The 19,800-nt window shown below is 35.6% G+C and overlaps 1 protein-coding gene across 1 annotated transcript; it reads left to right on the forward strand.

Moving 5' to 3' along the window:
• The first annotated feature begins 12,843 nt into the window (after positions 1–12,843).
• Positions 12,844–14,206, forward strand: LOC137831751 (uncharacterized). The gene is made up of 2 exons (XM_068639559.2): positions 12,844–13,117; positions 13,293–14,206. Exons 1-2 carry the CDS (start codon positions 12,886–12,888, stop codon positions 14,081–14,083), a joined length of 1,023 nt encoding a protein of 340 aa, XP_068495660.1. The 5' UTR covers positions 12,844–12,885; the 3' UTR covers positions 14,084–14,206.
• The last annotated feature ends 5,594 nt before the right edge of the window (positions 14,207–19,800 follow it).

A 19,800-nucleotide genomic window follows, 5' to 3' on the forward strand; every position in this document is an offset into this window, starting at 1 on the left:
GGAGTGAAAGAAGTTAAAAAGAACACAGATTCATTCCTTGAAAGGAATATAAAAACTGGAAAGTGAAATAAATATTAAAACTTCAAACTAACCAGAGAAAAATATACAAGGAATAAGCATATATGGTAAAGATGTTATAACAATAACTACAAGACTTTACTAATTTCAACTCCAAGACTAGTGGATGCCTCTCTTACAGCTTGAAGAATTAGTACTAAGGAGTGACATGGGTGAAAATGAAAGAAAAAAGGGTGTTAAACTTCACCTAAATCCGGAACACTACCGGATTCCTAAATCCGGAATACTATCGGATCCTTACATCCGGGAAACTAACGGATCCACAAATCCGGGAAACTACCGGATCCCCAAATTCGAAAACTTACCGGATTCTGTGATTTGGAATGTGAAATAATATTTACGGAAACAACAATCCATGAAAAAAACGGATACCAAAATCCGAAACACATGAATGTACCTTTATGAATGAGAGATGGATGAGATTTGGAAGAAAAAGCTATTGCAAGAGATTGCTGCTGAAGAAGACCTGTGCTATCGAAGAAGACGGCCGGCCACCACGCACAAATGACCATCATTTTAACTTTTTAGGGTTTTATTACATCAAGGGTAATTTCAAAAATTTTAAAGGGCAATTTTGTCTTTGCACAAGACTGTGGGGGTGCAGGAAGAAAAATGTGGGGGTGCAGGAAGAAACACCCTTGAGTGAGTTGAGGGCAGTTTCTTCCTGCACCCCTACATTTTTCTTCCTGCACCCAACGATGTTGTGCAAATACCATATTGTTCTTATTATTTTTAAAAACCCCAAAATGCACTTAAACTGTACTTATTTTTTTACATTCCGGATTATGGAATCCAGAAAAATTTTGGATTGACACTTTCGGTAAACTTTTGAATCCACTAATCCATAATTCAAAATATACATTCCACATTCTGAAACCCATCATTCAAAAAAAGCATTCTGGATCCACCAATCCCTAACAAAAATATGCATTCTGGATTCAGGTATCCATAATTCAAAAAAAGAGCATTCTGAATTACCAATCCGTAACAGAATTAGGCTTCCAGATTCAGCAATCCGGAAATCAACAATTTATGCAAAATTTGATTCCAGAACACCCCCTCATCCGGAAAACACAATTTAATCAATTCCAGGTTCATGAATCCATAATATACTACCGGATCCTGATATCCCGTAACCCCGAAATCTCCATAACCACCATGTTCCTAAAAAAAACTTAACTCTTACCTCTACAACCCAAACAACACTTTGACAACGTAACGTACTCCTCCACCTTGCTCCGAACAACTACAAAGACCCTCCACCAGCGGTTGATATTCAATGATGAAGATGAACAATGACAAAGGAAGTCCAACACGACGCCCCTTTTCAAATTATAGGTCAATGTTAATTTTGGGATATTTAAAATTGTGGGGGTGCAGGAAGAAAAACGTGGGGGTGTAGAAAGAAGAAGCCTGAGTTGAGTTGGGTTGGCGAATTTGTTGGGCCTAGATTAGGTTTTGGCCCAGGGTTTGATGAAGAGGAGATTTTTCTTCCTGCACCTCCATATGTTCTTCTGGCACCTCCATACAAAATATGAAAATACTTTTTTATCCTTCTTGTGCCCCCTCCATATTTCAGATTACATAATCCAGAATGGTATTCCAAATTATATAATTTGGAAGTTTGAATTTGATACTAGCTTCCAGATTATGTAATCCGGACACGCATTTGAAAAAAGGCTTTCGGATTACATAATTCGAAAGTTAGAACAAACATCCAGATTATGTAATCCAGACACTAATTATGAATGTGAAAAATGACTTCTGAATTATGTAATCCAAAATATTATAAAGGGACAATTTTAGAAAAACGAAAATTTATGAAGGTGGGAGAAGAACATATGAAGGTGTGGGAAGGAGGAACACTTACGAACGTGCGATTGGGGCAGAGGTTGCAACGACCCAGGTTGGCAACGCCTGACGTGCGATCCAAGGAGCACCAGCGAATGGCGACTCTCCAGGGGACACACAGGCAAGCGTCTCAGCGTGTGCGGCCGAAGGTGCACATAAGGAGACTGGAGGCGTCGTTCTCGATGGTGGGTTGTCATCGCCATTTGCAAAAGTTGGTGGGGCGCGACGTCTGGCCAGCAGAGGAGATCCAAGGTTTGATGAGGAAGAACACGCTAGAGTATGTGCGGCTGGGGCTGAGGTCGTGATGGGTTAGGTTGGCGTTGCCGGTGGTGCGGGTCCAGGAATAATGTTAGAAGAGATGGAGAGAAGAGAGAGAAGAGATGTAAAAGTGAAATGCATAGTAGAATATCATTTTGTGTAATGATACAGAGAAGACTTACGTATATAAATACATATACGTAACTAACCTATTAACCATATACATAGCTAATCGATTAACTGTCTAACATCCTCCCTTTAAACTTATGGTGGTGGAGATATAACCATAAGTTTAGTTCTAAACATAGTGCACGAAGATCCAGAAGTGGGTTTTGTCAAAATATCAGCAACTTGAAACTGCATTGGAAGATGCACAAGACTGACATGCTTCTGTTGAACATGATCTCTAACAAAATGCAAATCAAGCTCAAAATGCTTGGTTCGTGTGTGCATAACAGGTTGACACTGAGTAAAACTGCACCGAGGTTGTCTGAAAAGAGCTGAGGCTTCATAGTTGATATGTGGAGTTCCTGGAGCAAAGATTGCAACCAAAGTACCTCAGTAATTACAACAACAATGCTTCTGTATTCCGCTTCAGTACTACTATGAGATACCACACGTTGTTTATGTTAGGACCAGGCAACCAGATTGGAACCAAGATAAACACAATATCCTGTGATATATTTGCAATCATCCACATCACTTCCCGAGTCAGCATCACTAAATGCAAGAATACTGGAGGAGGAATTGTGTTTAATGAGTAACCCATGTGAGGTGGAACCCGCAAGATAACGAAGAATACGTTTCACTGATGTTCTTGAGGATTATGCATAAACTGGAAAACTTTATTGACAACAAACGATAGTTCAGGATGAGTTATTAGAATGTATTGCTGAGTACTAACAACAGATCGATATGAGGTGGGAACTGTCATGGCTGGTAAAGCATCCTGCTGAAGGCGAATGGTGGAATGCATTAGCGTTGGAAGAGAGTTTGCGGAGAGCATGTTTGTATGGCGTAAAAGGTCGGTGATGTATTTGGTTTGTGATAGAAGGAGATCTCCATTCTTGAGACGGTAGACTTCAATGCCAAGAAAATAGTGTATGGAGCCGAGATCCTTTAGAGCAAAACAGGTGCTTAGTTTGGATATAAGAGTGTTAACTTCGTGTTCGGAAGATCCTGTGATGATAATATCGTCAACATAGATTAACACAAAAATGGTATATGAAGGCATAAACTTAACAAACAAAGATGTATCACTTTTAGTTGAATTGAAACCAAGAGAATGAAGAGTGGAACTTAGCTTTTGGAACTAGGACCGTGGAGCCTGCTTTAGGCCATAAAGAGCTTTTTGAAGTTTGCAAACAATGTTAGAAGATGAGGAGCCAAACCCTGGTGGTTGCTTCATGTACACATCTTCTTTGAGGTCGCCTTTGAGGAAGGAGTTGTTGACATCAATTTAATGAATAGGCCATGCAGAGGAGACAGCATGTGAAAGGAGAACACAGATGGTGGATGGCTTAACAACTGGACTGTAAGTTTCGTTGTAGTCATATTCTGCAACTTGATTGAAACCCTGTGCAACAAGACGCGCTTTGTGACGTTGAAAAGTACCATCTGCATTGTACTTATTTTAAAATAACCATTTGCAACCAATCGCTATGGCACCATTTGGAAGAGAAGTAAGAGTCCAAGTGTGATTGCGTAGAAGAGCAGAATATTCTTCACGCATGGCTTGTAACCAGTTAGGGGATAGCATAGCCTCATGGACAATAGTGGGAATGGGAGAATGTAGGTTAGTGTGAAAGGTTTTTGGTTTAAAATTCCAGCTTTGGATCTAGTCACCATGGGATGGTTATTTTTAGTATTAGGCACAAGAGGAGGGGGTGATGGAGAAGAAATAAGAGAAGATGGTGTGTGAGAAGAGGTAGTATAAGATGGAGTAGTAATGTGAGTAGGTGACAGGGAAGAAATGGAAATGTTATGAGATAAATCATAGGTGGGTGGCTTAAGAATGGGTAGAGAAGGAGTGGGAATGGCAGAGCCAGTATGAGGAGATGCAGATGAAGTAAAGTTGTACTTAGGGAGATTATAAGGAAACACTTCTTCATGAAAAATTACATGGCGAGAAACATAAGTTTTACCATTGGAGGAGAGACAAAGGTAACCTTTGTTGTGTAAACTGTAGCCAAGAAAAATGCAACATGCAGAACGAAAGTCCAGCTTGTGTTTATTATAAGGACGAAGCAACGGAAAACAGGCACATCCAAAAGTTTTGAAGGTGGCATAATCAGGTTTAACATTAAAAAGCATTTCATAAGGTGATTTATTAGAAATAATAGGGGAAGGGAGTGCATTGATGATATGCATGCCAGTGGTAAAAGCTTCACCCCAAAACTGAATGGGTAAAGAGGCAGCAGAAAACAAGGTTAGACCCATTTTAGTAATATGACGATGTTTACGTTTAATAGACCCATTATGTTCATGCGTATGTGGGCAAATAAGACGATGATGAATGCCAAAGTCATTTGTAAACTGTTTGAAACATAAAAATTCTTTGGCATTGTCAGTTTGGATAACTTTAAGTGTGTGACCAGTTTGTGTTTCAGCAAAACGTTTAAAACGTGTAAGAGCAGTAAACGCTTGTGACTTATTGTGTAAAACAAATAACCAAGTGCATTTAGTATATACATCCATGAAATATATGTAATATCTTGTGCCATTAGAAGCACTCACTGGAAAGGGGCCCCAAATATCAATGTATATTAATTGTAAAGGTGCAGTGTAGTGGGTGTGAGAACTAGAAAATGAAAGTTGATGAGATCTACCACACATACACGCATTACAATTTTATTTTATTTTTAGGTTTATAGGTAACTTTACATGCATTCAGAATATGTTTAACAACATCAAAGCTATAGTGACCAAATCTATTATGCCATAGTTGTAATGTGGGAAGCGTGGGTTTATAGGCAACGTGATTAACAATATAAGCATGAGGTGCATGTGAAGGAGGGAACACATAGAGACCATCTTTAACAGTTCCTTAGAGTAAAATCTAATGAGTGTCCTGGTGTTTAACATAGCCAGCATTAGCAAAAAATTCAAAGTATACGTGATTATCTTTTGCAAATTGGGCAACACTGATTATGTTCTTTGTAATATTAGGAACATGCAAAAGGTTGTGAAGAACAAAGGTGGTAGTTGAGTACGGAACAGTATAATGTGCAGAACCCGTATGTAAAATTTTCATACCTTGATTATTACCTAATTTTAAGGTTGCACTGCCATGATGACTCTGCTTATTGGTGAAGAGGTTTGGATTATGGGTGACGTGATGTGTTGCTCCATTGTCGGGATACCATAAAGGATCCTCAATAGTTGATGGGGCACTAAGAATGAATGGCGTGGATCGAAATTAACTGAAGGTGCATACACTGTAATGTTAGCATTGAAAGAACTTGAGGGAGAAGGATCATACCTATGCCAACACATATCTGCGGTATGGCCAGATTTATGGCAAATTTAACAGTAGGGTTTGTGAGGTTGCCAAGAAAAGTGGTGAGAATACGGAGGTAGAGAGGGTGTTCGAGAACCAGCAAAGCGATGTTGGGAACGACCACCACGAAAAGTATTATGACTGGGCTTGTGTTTGAAGGATTTATTGGAAGACCAAGTTGTGGTAGTATTATGAACTTGAAGAACAGAGGATTGAGCCAACCCGTGTTTCTTTGAACCATTCTTCTTGGGCAAGGAGAAGAGCTTCAATCTCATCCACATTGTAAGGATCATTGCGAGACAGAATGCACTACAAGAAAATCATGAAATAGAAACCAAATTTAGAAACCAAAAATAATTAGTTGCTATAATGACTAAATTAGAGACTATTTTAGAGACTAAAAAAAATTGTGGTTTCTAAATTAGTTTCTATTATTGTTAGATGGTTTCTAAATTGGTATCTAATTAGCAACCAAGATTTTTGCTACCAAATTTAGAAACTAAATAATTGGTAGTTAAAACCTTGGTAGCTAATTAGATACCAATTTAGAAACCATTTAACAATAATATAAACTAATTTAGAAACCAATTTTTTTTTTTAGTTTCTAAAATGATCTCTAATTTGGTTGCTATAGCAACTAATATTTTTTGTCTCTAAAATTGGTTTCTATTTCATGTTTTTCTTGTTGTGATGGAAGTAATAAAGCCATCGTAATCTTCGATGAGGTCATCCAGAAGAGCATCCACATGTTCATTTATAGAAACTGGAGCACCAACGACGGCTAACGAGTCTACCATTTTCTTAATATCAAGAATATAGGTTGATATGGAGGATGTTTTGAGAAGGAGACATAGCTTCTTGATCATGACACGAGTGTGAGAGGCGTTGCCAGATCGCTGTAAAAGTGAAATGCATAGTAGAATATCATTTTGTGTAATGATACAAAGAAGACTTACGTATATAAATACATATACGTAACTAACCTATTAACCATATACATAACTAACCGATTAACTGCCTAACAAGCAGCGACAAAGGGTGAACCTCTACGGGAGCCACAGGCTAGTGAGTGTGCGGTCGGAGTAGTCTTTGTTGGCAAAAAGACGCTGTCGTCGTTCGTGAAAGATGGAGGGGAGCGGCGTCTGGTCATTGGTGGAGGTTTGGGGAACAGAGGCGGGTTGTTCAGTGGTTCGTAGGGGGACGGTGAGAAGGTAGAGGTTGATGGTAGGGGGTCGCTCGTGTTGGAGGGGAAAAGAGGAGATAGAGGAATAAGTGTGGAGTGCGCTCCGAAGGGTGGTGTTCGTGCATGTCCATCCCTGAGAAATGGAAAGCTTATGGATTTGGTTTGCATTTTGGAGTGGAAGGGCCAGAGGTAGGAGTGTCCCCGTTAACAGGTAATAAACCCAAAGGTGCGAGGACGGTTCAGTCAGGCACTCTGGATCGACAACCGGTGTCAACGTTAGAAAATATCTTTGTGTTTGGAAAGTGAAGTTAAAAATTGTAATAGATTATATTGGCTAAAAAAAAGATTTTGCTGAGGCCAATAGAATTTGGAGTATTGGCAAGGAATTGGGGTTCACTTATTCTGTAAAGGAAGACATTGTCATAAGGAGTTTACAGTGTTTGGAAGAGTGGGACAACTGAAAGGTGAGGAATTTTAGGGAGGAGAAGAGTGTTTCTGATGACGAAAATAATTAGTATGAATATTTGAGGGTTAGGAGGCAACATTAAAAGAAAATTTGTGAGAGATATGATTACCAAGGAACAGGTAGATATGGTTGTTTACAAGAGACAAAATGTTCTGAGTTAAACAACGAGAGTTATTATCTTCTTTGAGGTTCTAATGAAATAGATTGGGTTGAAAATGGTGCTTGCAATAATGCAGGTAGGATTATTACAATGTGGAGGAAAAATTATTTTCAGATGTCTAGTTTCTTTAATAGAAGGAATTTCACTATTATTGAAGGGTTTTGGAAGGTTGGGATTGGGGCACAAGTCCCAATAGTGAATGTTGATTTGGAATGAGATTAGCGACTACAGGAAGAATCAAATTGCTAAGGTTTGGTGCGTAGTTGGGGATTTTAATTCTATTAGAAGGCAAGAGGAGAGGAAGAGTCTGATCTCAGTGTCTGACTATAGTAGATAAATAATCGAATTTAATGCCTTTATTGAAGATTCTGAATTGGTGGATATCCCGATGGTTGGCAGAAAGTTTACTTGGTATAAACCAAATGAGTTAGTGAAAAACAGGATTGATAGGGTTCTTGTGTCAAAGGAATGACTTGAAGTTTGGCCGAATAGCAAACAATTTGTTTTAAATAGATCCGTCTCTAACCAAACATAAAGACGTGAACATAAACCTAACTACAAAGATATTATGATTAACTATTATACATCACGTCCACTATATGTATGGAAGCATAAAAAACTAAAGGTAACATCCAAAAAGATGGTAGTAAATTTGATTATATATTTTAAAATTGTGTTGATCCTAAGTTTATTACCCTAAAATTATACAAGGAAAGAACCACCACAAGTGAAGTTATAACAAAACCAACTTAGCAAAATCATTTTTGTAAATCATATTAAGATTAAGGGAATTTACCTTAACGAAATAAATATCAGACAAAGACTAAATCATTCAAGACTCCATTTATTATAAAACAGATGTCATAAACACAAGAGATATATTTAGACATCATCATTATAGTCCTCATAGATAAAAGCCACAATTTCCAAGAGGACTAACACATCACACAAGATGACTAACACATGTATTTATAGTGCTAAGAGGTTCCAAAATTCAGAAAAATTTAACCTAAAAATTGTCCACTCATACTTGACAAGTGTCCTCCTCTAATTGGAGAGAATCATCTCCATTCTCATTATGACAATATGCTTTCTCTCATTGGAGAAAATCATCTCAAATTAGAGGTTGACAAGTGGCCCTTCTTAGTTGGTGGAAATCCTCTTCATTGAGGGGACGACATGTGGACCTTCATGCCTTCCTTGCCACTCCATGCTTTCTATTTGCACTCTAGTAATTAATTTATGCACCCTAGATGGTCTAGATTTGCATTTGGTTCAAGCAAGCCCAAAAGTAACTCTAGCTAGACTCTTTTTTCCTATTTACACCATATTCCAATTGGCTCAATACATGACCCATGAAAATTGGCCTAAAACATGGCCCAAGAAAATTGTCCAAATACAAGCCCAAAATAAAGCCTATACTACTTTGTACAATTTTTACAAAACTAGAAAAATTGGAAGAATAGACAACAATTAATTCTCCATAAAAGAGAGTCTTTTGAGCTCCTTCTTCTTCTTCTTCCAATCTTCTAGCCATGGTCAGATGTCCAATATTAGTCCTTCCAGATGTTCCTCCATCATACCCTTCCTCTGGAAAAGGATTTGTCCTTAGATCAAATTTATCATTGTATTCATTACCACCTAGAATGGACCATTTCCTTAAAATATTATTTTCTCCACTAAGATCATGTATGTAAAATATAGCAAACATTGTCACAATGCAAATGTTAAAAGATGATCTTTTATCTTTGTAAAATGTTTCATGTGAAAAACTTAGACCTTCTTTGAAAATATTTGTGTTCACCTTGTAAGGTCCTTTGCCTAAATCAAGCAACTTATTTACAAACGGTTGATTTTATACTATGCTTATTACTAGTCCCTATGGATACGACAACCCCTTTGTACTATAGTTGACTCGGTCCACTTGCCAAGAAATAACCATCCATCACACAACAAACGAACTTCTTGAGTTTGTATACTCATGGAGTTATCAGCATTACAAAGGGCGGAGAGAACGTTGTCTTATGCTTAACAACATTAAGTGTTATAGGCACAAGTTAGTGTAAAGGTTGTCATGCTCTAAAAAGCACCAATCGAAGGCCTAAAATAAACATGCAATCTCTAAATGTCCTTAACTTGACATTTATATAAAAGGATTCATCCCATGAAAAAAATATTAATGTTAGATACAAGAATCTATGCAAATTAATTATGCGCATAAAAAATATTCAAAGCTTATACATTTTTAGATAACTAGTATATTTTGGTATCCTTCTTAGTGTGAGAGTTTCCTTGCAAACATTTCAAACAACTTTTGTTGTATTGTGAAAAATAGTATTATGAACTCAGACAAGAATGACATAATGTACTCATTTTACTACAAAAGTCATTAAATGAAAATCAATTTTAAAGATAAAGAATAATTAGTCATTATATTGATTAAATTAGATAATATTTTAGAGATTAAAAGAATTATGAGTATCTAAAGTAGTTTATATTATTAAGAAAATTTATACTTTAGATACCCATAACTTTTTAGTCTATAAAATAGTACCTAATTTAGTCAATATAGTGTCTAATTATATTTTGTCTCTAAAACTAATTTTTATTTAATAATTTTCTTGTAGTGTTTACTATTTTAGGAAAAAAATAAAAATATAATAAGAGTAATTTTATTTATAATTATAAATCAAAAGTGATAAAAAGAATATCTGTATTTTCCATTAATTAGTGGACTTGAGAAAAAAAATTGGACATAGGTTGAATTCAGATGAATTAATATAAAAATAAATAAAAGTGTGCACCGCTACTTTTATTAAATGCGTATAAATCCTTGAAATTTTTATAAACATTTCAAAATATTTCAATATTTTCTAAACTATTACATGCACCATAAAGTATTTGACTAAGAAACTATATTCAACCCATCTTTTAGAGTAGACATTTTAATTCACACATTTACTTAAAAATATATTAAAATGTTGATATACCTTTTAAAATTTTGTACTATTTAATTATTATAATATTAAGATTAATAACGTGTTAAAAGGTCGAATTAATCTAGTTTTATTCAAATATTATTAGTATTTATTAGATCAGATTCAAACTCATATTATCCTATAGTTAAAATTTTACAATAACAGTTAAGTTCCTGCAGCAAACATTCCAAATTTTGAATCAATCAATTCTGAAAAATGGTTTTTTAATCATTTTTATTTAATTTTAAAAATTATTTTAATATTTTATATTTTACTTATATTTTTATTAAAAATAATTTTTCTTTTAATTTTTTTTATTTTAAATATTAATATTTTATTGTTGGTGTAAGGTGAAGAGGGTATCAACGTATTATCACCCATCAATTTTATGCGCACGTACAAAATATAAAAGATGTTTTTGTAAGGTTAACATAACATAGTTACGTGCAGAAATTCACAGTTGGGGGAGTATGTCAAATTTTAGAGGTCCGAATAATTTCCTAATAAAAATTCTCTCTTTCATTTTTGTACCTTTTCAAAATTTTATCTAACAGAAAAAATGTAATATTTTCAGTGCTAACAAAATGTTTGTTAATTTTCTTAGATGTTTCGTAATACTTGTAATCGATGAAATATTTGTCTTAATTACGGTAGAAAAATCAGGTTTAACGTTACTCATATTTTCCGTGAAGGAAATGCGTGTGATTATAAGCTGACTAATTTATGATTTATTTATAGAAAATCTTTTCATTGGTATAATAGGTTACCATCTAGTCTATTCTTAGAGTTCTTTATGAATAAATATAGTCGATCTATGTATCGTTTTTGTTAACATATGGATTTTGGTCTAATCCCCCATATTTTTTTATTTTATTTATTTTTATTTTTTTAATAATATTTTTTTTCATAGGATGACAAATGATTGTTGTTGGTTGAGATGATGTCAAGTTGCATAATGACGCCTAACATGAAAGTTTTCATTTAAAAAAAATATGTATTTACCAATTTTATTTAAACAACTGATTGAATATTTGATTTTTAATTATAAATGAAATTATTATGGTTAGAATAAACATATGATTTTTAAAATTTCATAATTATAAAGAAGGTACCATATTCTAAACAAATCATTAAATAGAAATTAATTGTAGAGATAAAAATAATTAGTTTCTATTTTATCTAAATTAGATATTATTTTAAAAACTAAAAAAATTATTATTATCTAAAATAGTTTATATTATTAATAAAAATTATAAATTAGTTTCAAAATTAATATCTTCTAATTAGTTATTAAAATTTTAGTTATTAATTAATTTATATTTTAAAGTTGATAGCTAAAACTTTAGTAACTAATTAAATATCAATTTTAAAAACAAATTTATAAATTTTATTATCAATAAAAATTACTCTACATATTAAAAAAATTTAAGTTTTAAAATATTATATAATTTAATTTATAGTAACTAATTATTTATTATTTTTATAATTGATTTTTATTTATTAATTTTTTTATAATAATATATTTGTTCAAATTCAACGACTTGACTTCTATTTTTTACATAGGTAGATTCCAAACTTCAAAAAGCAAACAAAACACCCATATAATGTATTATGTTTTCAACATTACTGAAATAATTTTCCAATGTGAATATATTAATTCATTATTCCGTCCATCTCTCATGGCTAGACCAGACTTAACGGTGGATCAACCACCCTTCACGCAACTCGTGAGTTTGCCTTCAGTGAAAGCCACATCGGTCAACCATCACTTGCCATATTCATATAATAACGTGAATGTAAAATGCATTAACAACATAAAAAAAAATAAAAATTAGCCAAAGTGATCCTGTGCACATTCTGTGAATCATTTTCATTTGATGAAACTTTAAGAAAGCAATAACAGATGCCAAGTTGCCAATTGCTACACTATGAAGAGAAAAAAAAAATTAATTATAAAAAAAAACAAAAAATAATTAGTTACTATAATAATTAAATTAAAAACCGTTTTAGAGATTAAAAAAATTTTGGTTTATAAATTAGTTTCTATTATTGTTAAATGGTTTCTAAACTGGTGTCTAATTAGCAAACAAGGTTTTGCTACCAAATTTAGAATCTAAATAATTGATAGCAAAAACTTTGGTTGCTAATTAAACACCCATTTAGAAATCATTTAATAATAATAGAAACTAATTTAGAAATCAAAATTTTTCTAATATATAAAATGGTCTCTAATTTAGTCACTACAACTAATTATTTTTTGTCTCTAAAAATGATTTTTATTTCATGATTATCTTGTTAATGCTAGCAACTATTGAAAAATGAGCAATCCTGATGAGTTTTTCTATAAATAGTGATCTCCTTGTATTCACATCAAATTGGTATCTCCTTGTTGTTGTGTATAAGAGGAAAGCCATGAGTATCTCAAGTAGAAACAGCTTGATCTATCTCTTGGTGTTGTTTGCATTCTGTGAAATGCAAATCATTGCAAGAAAGGACACTCAGACCTGCATCCCCCGCAAGAGTCCATGCTTTGGGAAGAAAGTGCCATGCCCAGATGAATGCCCTCTGAAATCACCTTCCGATCCAAAAGCCAAAGTATGCTATCTTGACTGTGATAGTCCCATTTGCCAAGCTCAATGCAAAAGTAAGATCATTCATTCTAGAATTCGATTCTAAAGAAAACATATAATTAGTGAACTGGTACTAGAGATCTCATGATAAAAAGTGGTACAAATTTTCACTATGTGAGATGATTATATACAAACATTTCCTATTTTGTGGAAGCTAAAAAGGTTTTCATCTATGTTTGATGACAACAGCTCGCAAACCAAATTGCAATGATCGTGGATCTGCATGCCTGGACCCTCGTTTTGTTGGAGCAGATGGAATTGTTTTCTACTTCCATGGAAGGAGAAATGAGCATTTCGCCTTAGTATCCGATGTGAACCTCCAAATCAATGCACGTTTCATTGGCCTCAGACCAGCAACTAGAACAAGGGACTACACTTGGATCCAAGCACTGGGACTCCTCTTTGGTTCTCACAAGTTCACCATTGAAGCCATCCCAGCAGCATCATGGAACGATGAAGTTGACCACTTGAAGTTTTCTCACAGTGGCAAAGAACTTGCCATCCCAGATGGTTACCTCTCCACATGGCAGTCCCCACAAAATCAACTTAGAATAGAGAGAACATCAAGCAAGAACAGTGTTACCATTACACTCCCAGAAGTTGCTGAGATATTTGTCAATGTTGTGCCTGTCACTAACGAAGATAGTAGAATCCACAACTACCAGATTCCGAAGGAGGATTGCTTTGCCCATTTGGAGGTGCAGTTCAAATTCCATGGTTTGTCTTCAAAAGTTGAAGGGATTCTTGGAAGGACTTACCAGCCAGATTTTCAGAATCCAGCAAAGTTGGGGGTGGCAATGGCAGTGGTTGGAGGGGAAGACAAGTACAGAACCCCATCACTTGTTTCTGCAGATTGTGGGGTTTGTTTGTTTGATGGTGGAAAAGAATCTTCAGAGAAAATTAACTCAGTGAGTGAATATGGTTTGCTGGATTGCACTGCTGCGGCCAACAGTGGGAATGGCATAGTTTGCAGAAGATGAAATTTCTGAAGTCACCAATAGAATGATTCAGTGTTTGAAATTGTGATGTAATGATTTGTTTTGTTGAATTATCTGCTCCTATTGAATAAAAAGTGCAATCTTTTCATTTGTTTAACTTGAAAATATGGTGGAATTATGAGAGGTTATCTCATTTCAAGTCATTAATATTAGAGTATTGATATTTTGCCTGACTTACGTGGTTGCCTCAAATTACAACTTCATATGTTTCATATGTGGTGGTGTGAGAAATAATTTTATATTTGAATATGTGGCCGATATGTGTTAGGCCAGCAGTTATGTAACTGCTTTATCTAAGGATATACCTATATATATCCTTTCTACATGGATATACCTATGTATATCCTTTTGTCCTTCTGTAAACACATACAGTTTTATATTCATAAATAAAATACTTTTTCTGTTTCTATAATGGCCACCTGCTCATCATAACATGTATCAAGAACAAGTTTTTTTTTTTTTTGTCACTCATGTCTTCTGCCACGTCCCCCACTCATCCTTCCTCTCCTACGCATGCCTCTTTGGTCACCATGGCAGCAACCACCGCTTCCCCTTTTGTGCATCAGTTCTCCACTCCCATCTTCTTAAAGCTCGCTGAGGACAATTTCTTGCTATGGAAATAACAGATCCTTGCCACTCTTGATGGTCTTCTGCTATCAAAATATTTGGATGGTTCTCAACTACCTCCTTATTTTCTCCCACTCACAGAAGGTAAATCTTCCAAAATCAACCCAGATTTTCTTTTCTATCGACAACAGGATAATTTGATAGTAGCCTGGATGTTGGCATCCATGTCATATCCTTTCTTGTCCAAGATGGTTGGCCTCCAATCTGCGTCTGAGATCTAGCAAACCCTTCAAACGCATTTCACTCTAACACGCGTGCTCAGATCAAAAAAATTTGTTTGCGACTCAAGACCCCTAAACAAGATCGCTCCGTCAGTGCATATCTTTTGGAGATAAAGATCACCATTGATTCTCTTGCCGCCATTGGTGCCCCTGTGTCCATTGAAGACCAGATTGAAGCGATTCTTGACGGACTTTCGAAGCATTATGATCCTTTTGTAGCTTCCATTATGTCACGGTCTGAACCCTACACCATCAATGAAATAGAGGCTTTACTGTTAGCTCAAGAAGAAAGACTGGCCAATCCTCGCTCTGTGGATCCACTTTCCTATTCTCCTGCTATCGTTATTGTTACTTGGCGTCCGTCACATGCCAGAAACGGAAAACAAAATTCCCGATTTTCTTCCTCTCGTGGCGGTCGCAGTCATTCCTGTCCCTCTTACTCCACAGACTCACGTTCTTCGTTTCGAACCCCTTTCACTCAAACCCAATCCTCGAATTCTTGGTCCACGACTTCTATTACTTGCCAAATCTGCAAAAGACTGGTCACTCTGCCGAACATTGTTGGCACAGGTATGATCAATCCGCATCTCAATTTCCTAGTGCCAACTTCTCTCAACTATCCTTCTCTGAAAATGCGTCAAGCACTGCCTCTCTTTTGGGTGCTCCTTCCTCTGTTGATGACCCTCTCTTGTACCTGGACAGCGGTGCTACGCATCACATAACAAATAATTCTTCAGTTTACTCTGACAAGCAACCCTATGATGGAACTGATCTTGTCAAAATGGGTAATGGAAAAGGTTTGTTAATATCTCACATAGGTTCTGCGAATTTTGGTTCCTTTACGACAAATAAACCTCTGTTTTTAACTGATTTGCTCCATGTTCCAACAATTATGAAGAATCTTCTTAGTGTTTCAAAGTTTTGCTGTGATAACAATGTTATTTTTTAGTTTCATTCTAACAGTTGTTATGTTCTTGATCAGGAAACCAAGCGTGTTCTTCTACAAGGTTATCTTAAAGACGGATTGTACATTTTCCCTGATCTTCATTCTTTGTCCTCCTGTTCTATTCATTCAATGTCTTTTATTGCTGAACCTATCTATGTAAATCAATGGCACAAACATTTTGGACATTGTAGTTTTAATGTTCTCAAAAAGATTTTGGCATCTTGTGATATATCTGTTTCAAATAATATTGTGTTTTGTTCTTCCTGTGTGGGTGGTAAGTGCCACCAACTTCCTTTTTATAGTTCTGCTCATACCTATTCTCAACCCTTACAATTAATTTACACTGATGTGTGGGTTCCTGCTTCTGTCTTGGCTTCCAATGGAGCTAGATATTATGTCTCGTTTGTTGATGCGTATTCAAAATTTACTTGGCTATACCTTATTCATCATAAGTCTCAGTTTAAAAATGTGTTTAAAATTTTTAAAAACCTTGTTGAAAATCAAACTGGATATAAGATTCATGCTTTACAATCTGACAATGCAAAAGAATATCTCTCTTTAACCTCATATCTTCAAGAATGTGGAATTAATCACCGTCTTTCATGTCCTTACACTCATGAGCAAAACGGATCAGTAGAAAGGAAACATCTACATATTGTTGATATTGGGCTCACTTTGCTTAGCACTGCCTCTCTTCCACTTAAGTTTTGGGCTGAGGCTTTTGTTGCTGCGGTTCATACCATCAATGTCCTTCCTATGGATATTCTTAAAGGTGATAATCCTTATAATATGTTGTTTAAACGTCAACCAAATTACAAGAAATTCAAGGTGTTTGGGTGTGCATGTTATCCTAACTTGCGTCCTTACAATCAATATAAATTTGCTTTTCGTTCTACTTGTTGCTTGTTTCTTGGATATAGTATATGTCATGCAAGTTACATTTGTCTTACTCAAGATGGAAAGACTATTGTCTCACGCCATGTTGTGTTCAATGAAAAGACTTTTCCATACAAAGATCATGCTGGTAAATTTGTGGTTTCCTCAGGTAATGCTCAGGTACCCACCCCTATTGCTCTAACTCTTTCAGTTATTCATTCTCCACATACTGATAATATTTTATTTGATAATGATACTCATTCTGTCACTCATGCCTCTTTTATTACTCCTTCTATTTTGTCTTCTGCACCCTCCACTAACCTTCCTCTTAGGGCCTCTGGACTCTCTCCTCACACTACACACTCTGAACCTCCTTCTATTCCTGTTGTTGCTCATCCAACCAATACACACCCTATGGTCACCCGTGCAAAGGTAAGTGTTCACAAACCAAAGGTTTACCATGCTGCAGTCACCTCTCTTCCCCTTATTTCCACCTCTCTCAAAGAAGTTATTGCATCTCCTGTCTGGCTCCAAGCCATGCGTGAAAAATATTTTGCTCTTCTTTCAAACAAGACATGGACGTTAACTCCTCCACCACCTGGAGCTCCTCTTGTGGGCTGTAAATGGATTTTCAAAACAAAGCTTAATGCAGATGGCTCTCTTCTACGGTGCAAAGCTCGTCTTGTTGCCAAAGGATTCCATCAAACAGCTGGTATAGATTATGCAAAAACCTTCAGCCCGGTTGTCCGTCATTCCACCATTCGGCTTGTTTTGGCGCATGTCGTGTCCTCTCGTTGGTCTATACAACAGATTGACATCAATAATGCCTTCCTAAATGGTGACCTACAAGAATGTGTCTTCATGCAACAACCACCAGGTTTTAACACCACTACACCGCACCTTGTCTGTCAACTTAACAAAGCCATCTATGGTTTGAAACAAGCGCCTCGATCTTGGTTCCTTAAGTTAAGTACTAATTTTTTTCATCTTGGTTTTAAACCCACTAAGAGTGATACATCTCTTTTTGTTAAATATACTCCTACCTCATCTCTTTTTGTATTAGTTTATGTTGATGACATTCTAATCACTGGATCTTCTGACACTGAAATCTCCTCTCTTATTTCTAACCTTCATTCCTTTTTTCCTTTGAAGGATTTGGGTCCCCTACATCATTTTTTAGGCATCCAAATTACTCGCACAGCAAGTGGGAACATGCATTTGTCCCAATCTCAATACATACGTGAGCTTCTACAACGTACAAACATGTTGGCTTCTAAACCTTATCCCACTCCTATGGTTTCCAACACTCGCCTCCGACAAAATTCCTCAGAAATATTCAGTGATCCAACTCTTTATCACTCTGTCGTGGGTACTCTTCAGTATCTGCTTGTCACACGTCCTGAACTTGTGTACTTCGTCAATAAGGTTGCTCAGTTTATGCATTCTCCTCAACTTCATCATTGGCAATTTGTTAATGTATCCTTCGATATTTAGCTGGAACAATTGATCATGGTCTTCTTTTACATCAACAATCTTCTTCCTTCATCAAAGCCTTCTCTAATGCTGATTGGGGTGCAGATCCTGATGATCGAAAGTCCACCTCTGGTTTTTGTGTCTATTTGGGTTCAAATCTCATCTCCTGATCAACACACAAACAAAAAATTGTTTCTCGAAGTAGTACAGAGGCTGAATATAGAGCAATTGCAGCTGTCATGACTGAGATTCTATGGCTTAAATCTCTTTTACAGGAACTCCACATACAAACACCACCTCCTCAGATTTTTTCTGACAATCTTGGAGTTGTGCTTTTAAGTGCAAACCCAATCATACACTCCAAGTCCAAGCATTTTTGAGCTTGATCTCCACTTTGTTAGAGACAATGTACAGAATCATGTGGTTCAACTTGTTCATATTCCTGGACGTTTTCAAGTGGCCGATCCTCTCACCAAGCCTGTCTCCGGTTCAACCTTTCTTCATGTTCGTCATAAACTCAAAGTTGTCCCCAATCCAACCATGAGTTTAAGGGAGGGTGTTAGGCCAGCAGTTATGTAACTGCTTTATGTATTCTGTTTCTACATGGATATACCTATATATATATCCTTTTGCCCTTTTATAAACACATACAGTTTTATATTCATAAATAATACTTTTTCTGCTTTCTATAATGGTCACCTGCTCATCATAATAATATGTTAAGGTGGAGAAATTTGAAATTTGAGAATTGAAATATACAATAGATTTTCAAAAATTCATTTTCAGCTTTCTTTAGAGTGTGATTTTGAGTTCGAGAGCGATTTGGGTCACTTATATGATTTGGAGTACAAATTGAAGTGTGATTGGGATTTTCTTGTGTCGTCAGATTTTGTAGAGGTGGGTATTCGTTTGTTTGTTTTATTGCGTTTTTGTTTTATTACCTAAATTACTTTTCTCCATCTATGATAGAAAAGTTATCCAAAATTGTTGAAGAAAAATTAGGTGAATCAGATCTATCATTTAAGATAAATTTCTAGATTCCAATGCAATATGCAACTAAATAAGAGCCAACATGTTGTATTGTGTAGATCAAATGATATTTGATCTTTGCTTTTCCTAAATAAAGATGTGCTTTTACGCTTTTGAAAAATGAAGAACTATGTTTTTATAGCTTTCAACCGATAAAAAAGAAATATTTTTTTCTACCTTCCATCTTCTTGTCTCTTACATTTCTTTTAACCATGACTCTCGAATTCTCCATTAAGAATTGCTCATTGTTCTATATTACACTTTATTTTAAATCGACGCAATATAATTAAAACAAACCCGTTAATTAGTAAATGTTTTAACTAGGGTTTAGACCAACATTAACTATTTACACAACTTTTCACATTAATTAGAAACCATGTAATACATGATAGAGATGGAAAAGCTCGGATCACAGTCCACTGAGAAAAACGCGAGACAGGCTGCCCATTCCAATCCGTTGCCCACCCCGCATAATCCACAATCTACACATACCAAGTGCATGGCAAAACGACTGACCTGCATAACCC

The sequence above is a fragment of the Phaseolus vulgaris genome, chromosome 11, assembly GCF_051622355.1.
Source record: "Phaseolus vulgaris cultivar YP4 chromosome 11, ASM5162235v1, whole genome shotgun sequence".
In the NCBI taxonomy this organism is placed as follows: domain Eukaryota; kingdom Viridiplantae; phylum Streptophyta; class Magnoliopsida; order Fabales; family Fabaceae; genus Phaseolus; species Phaseolus vulgaris.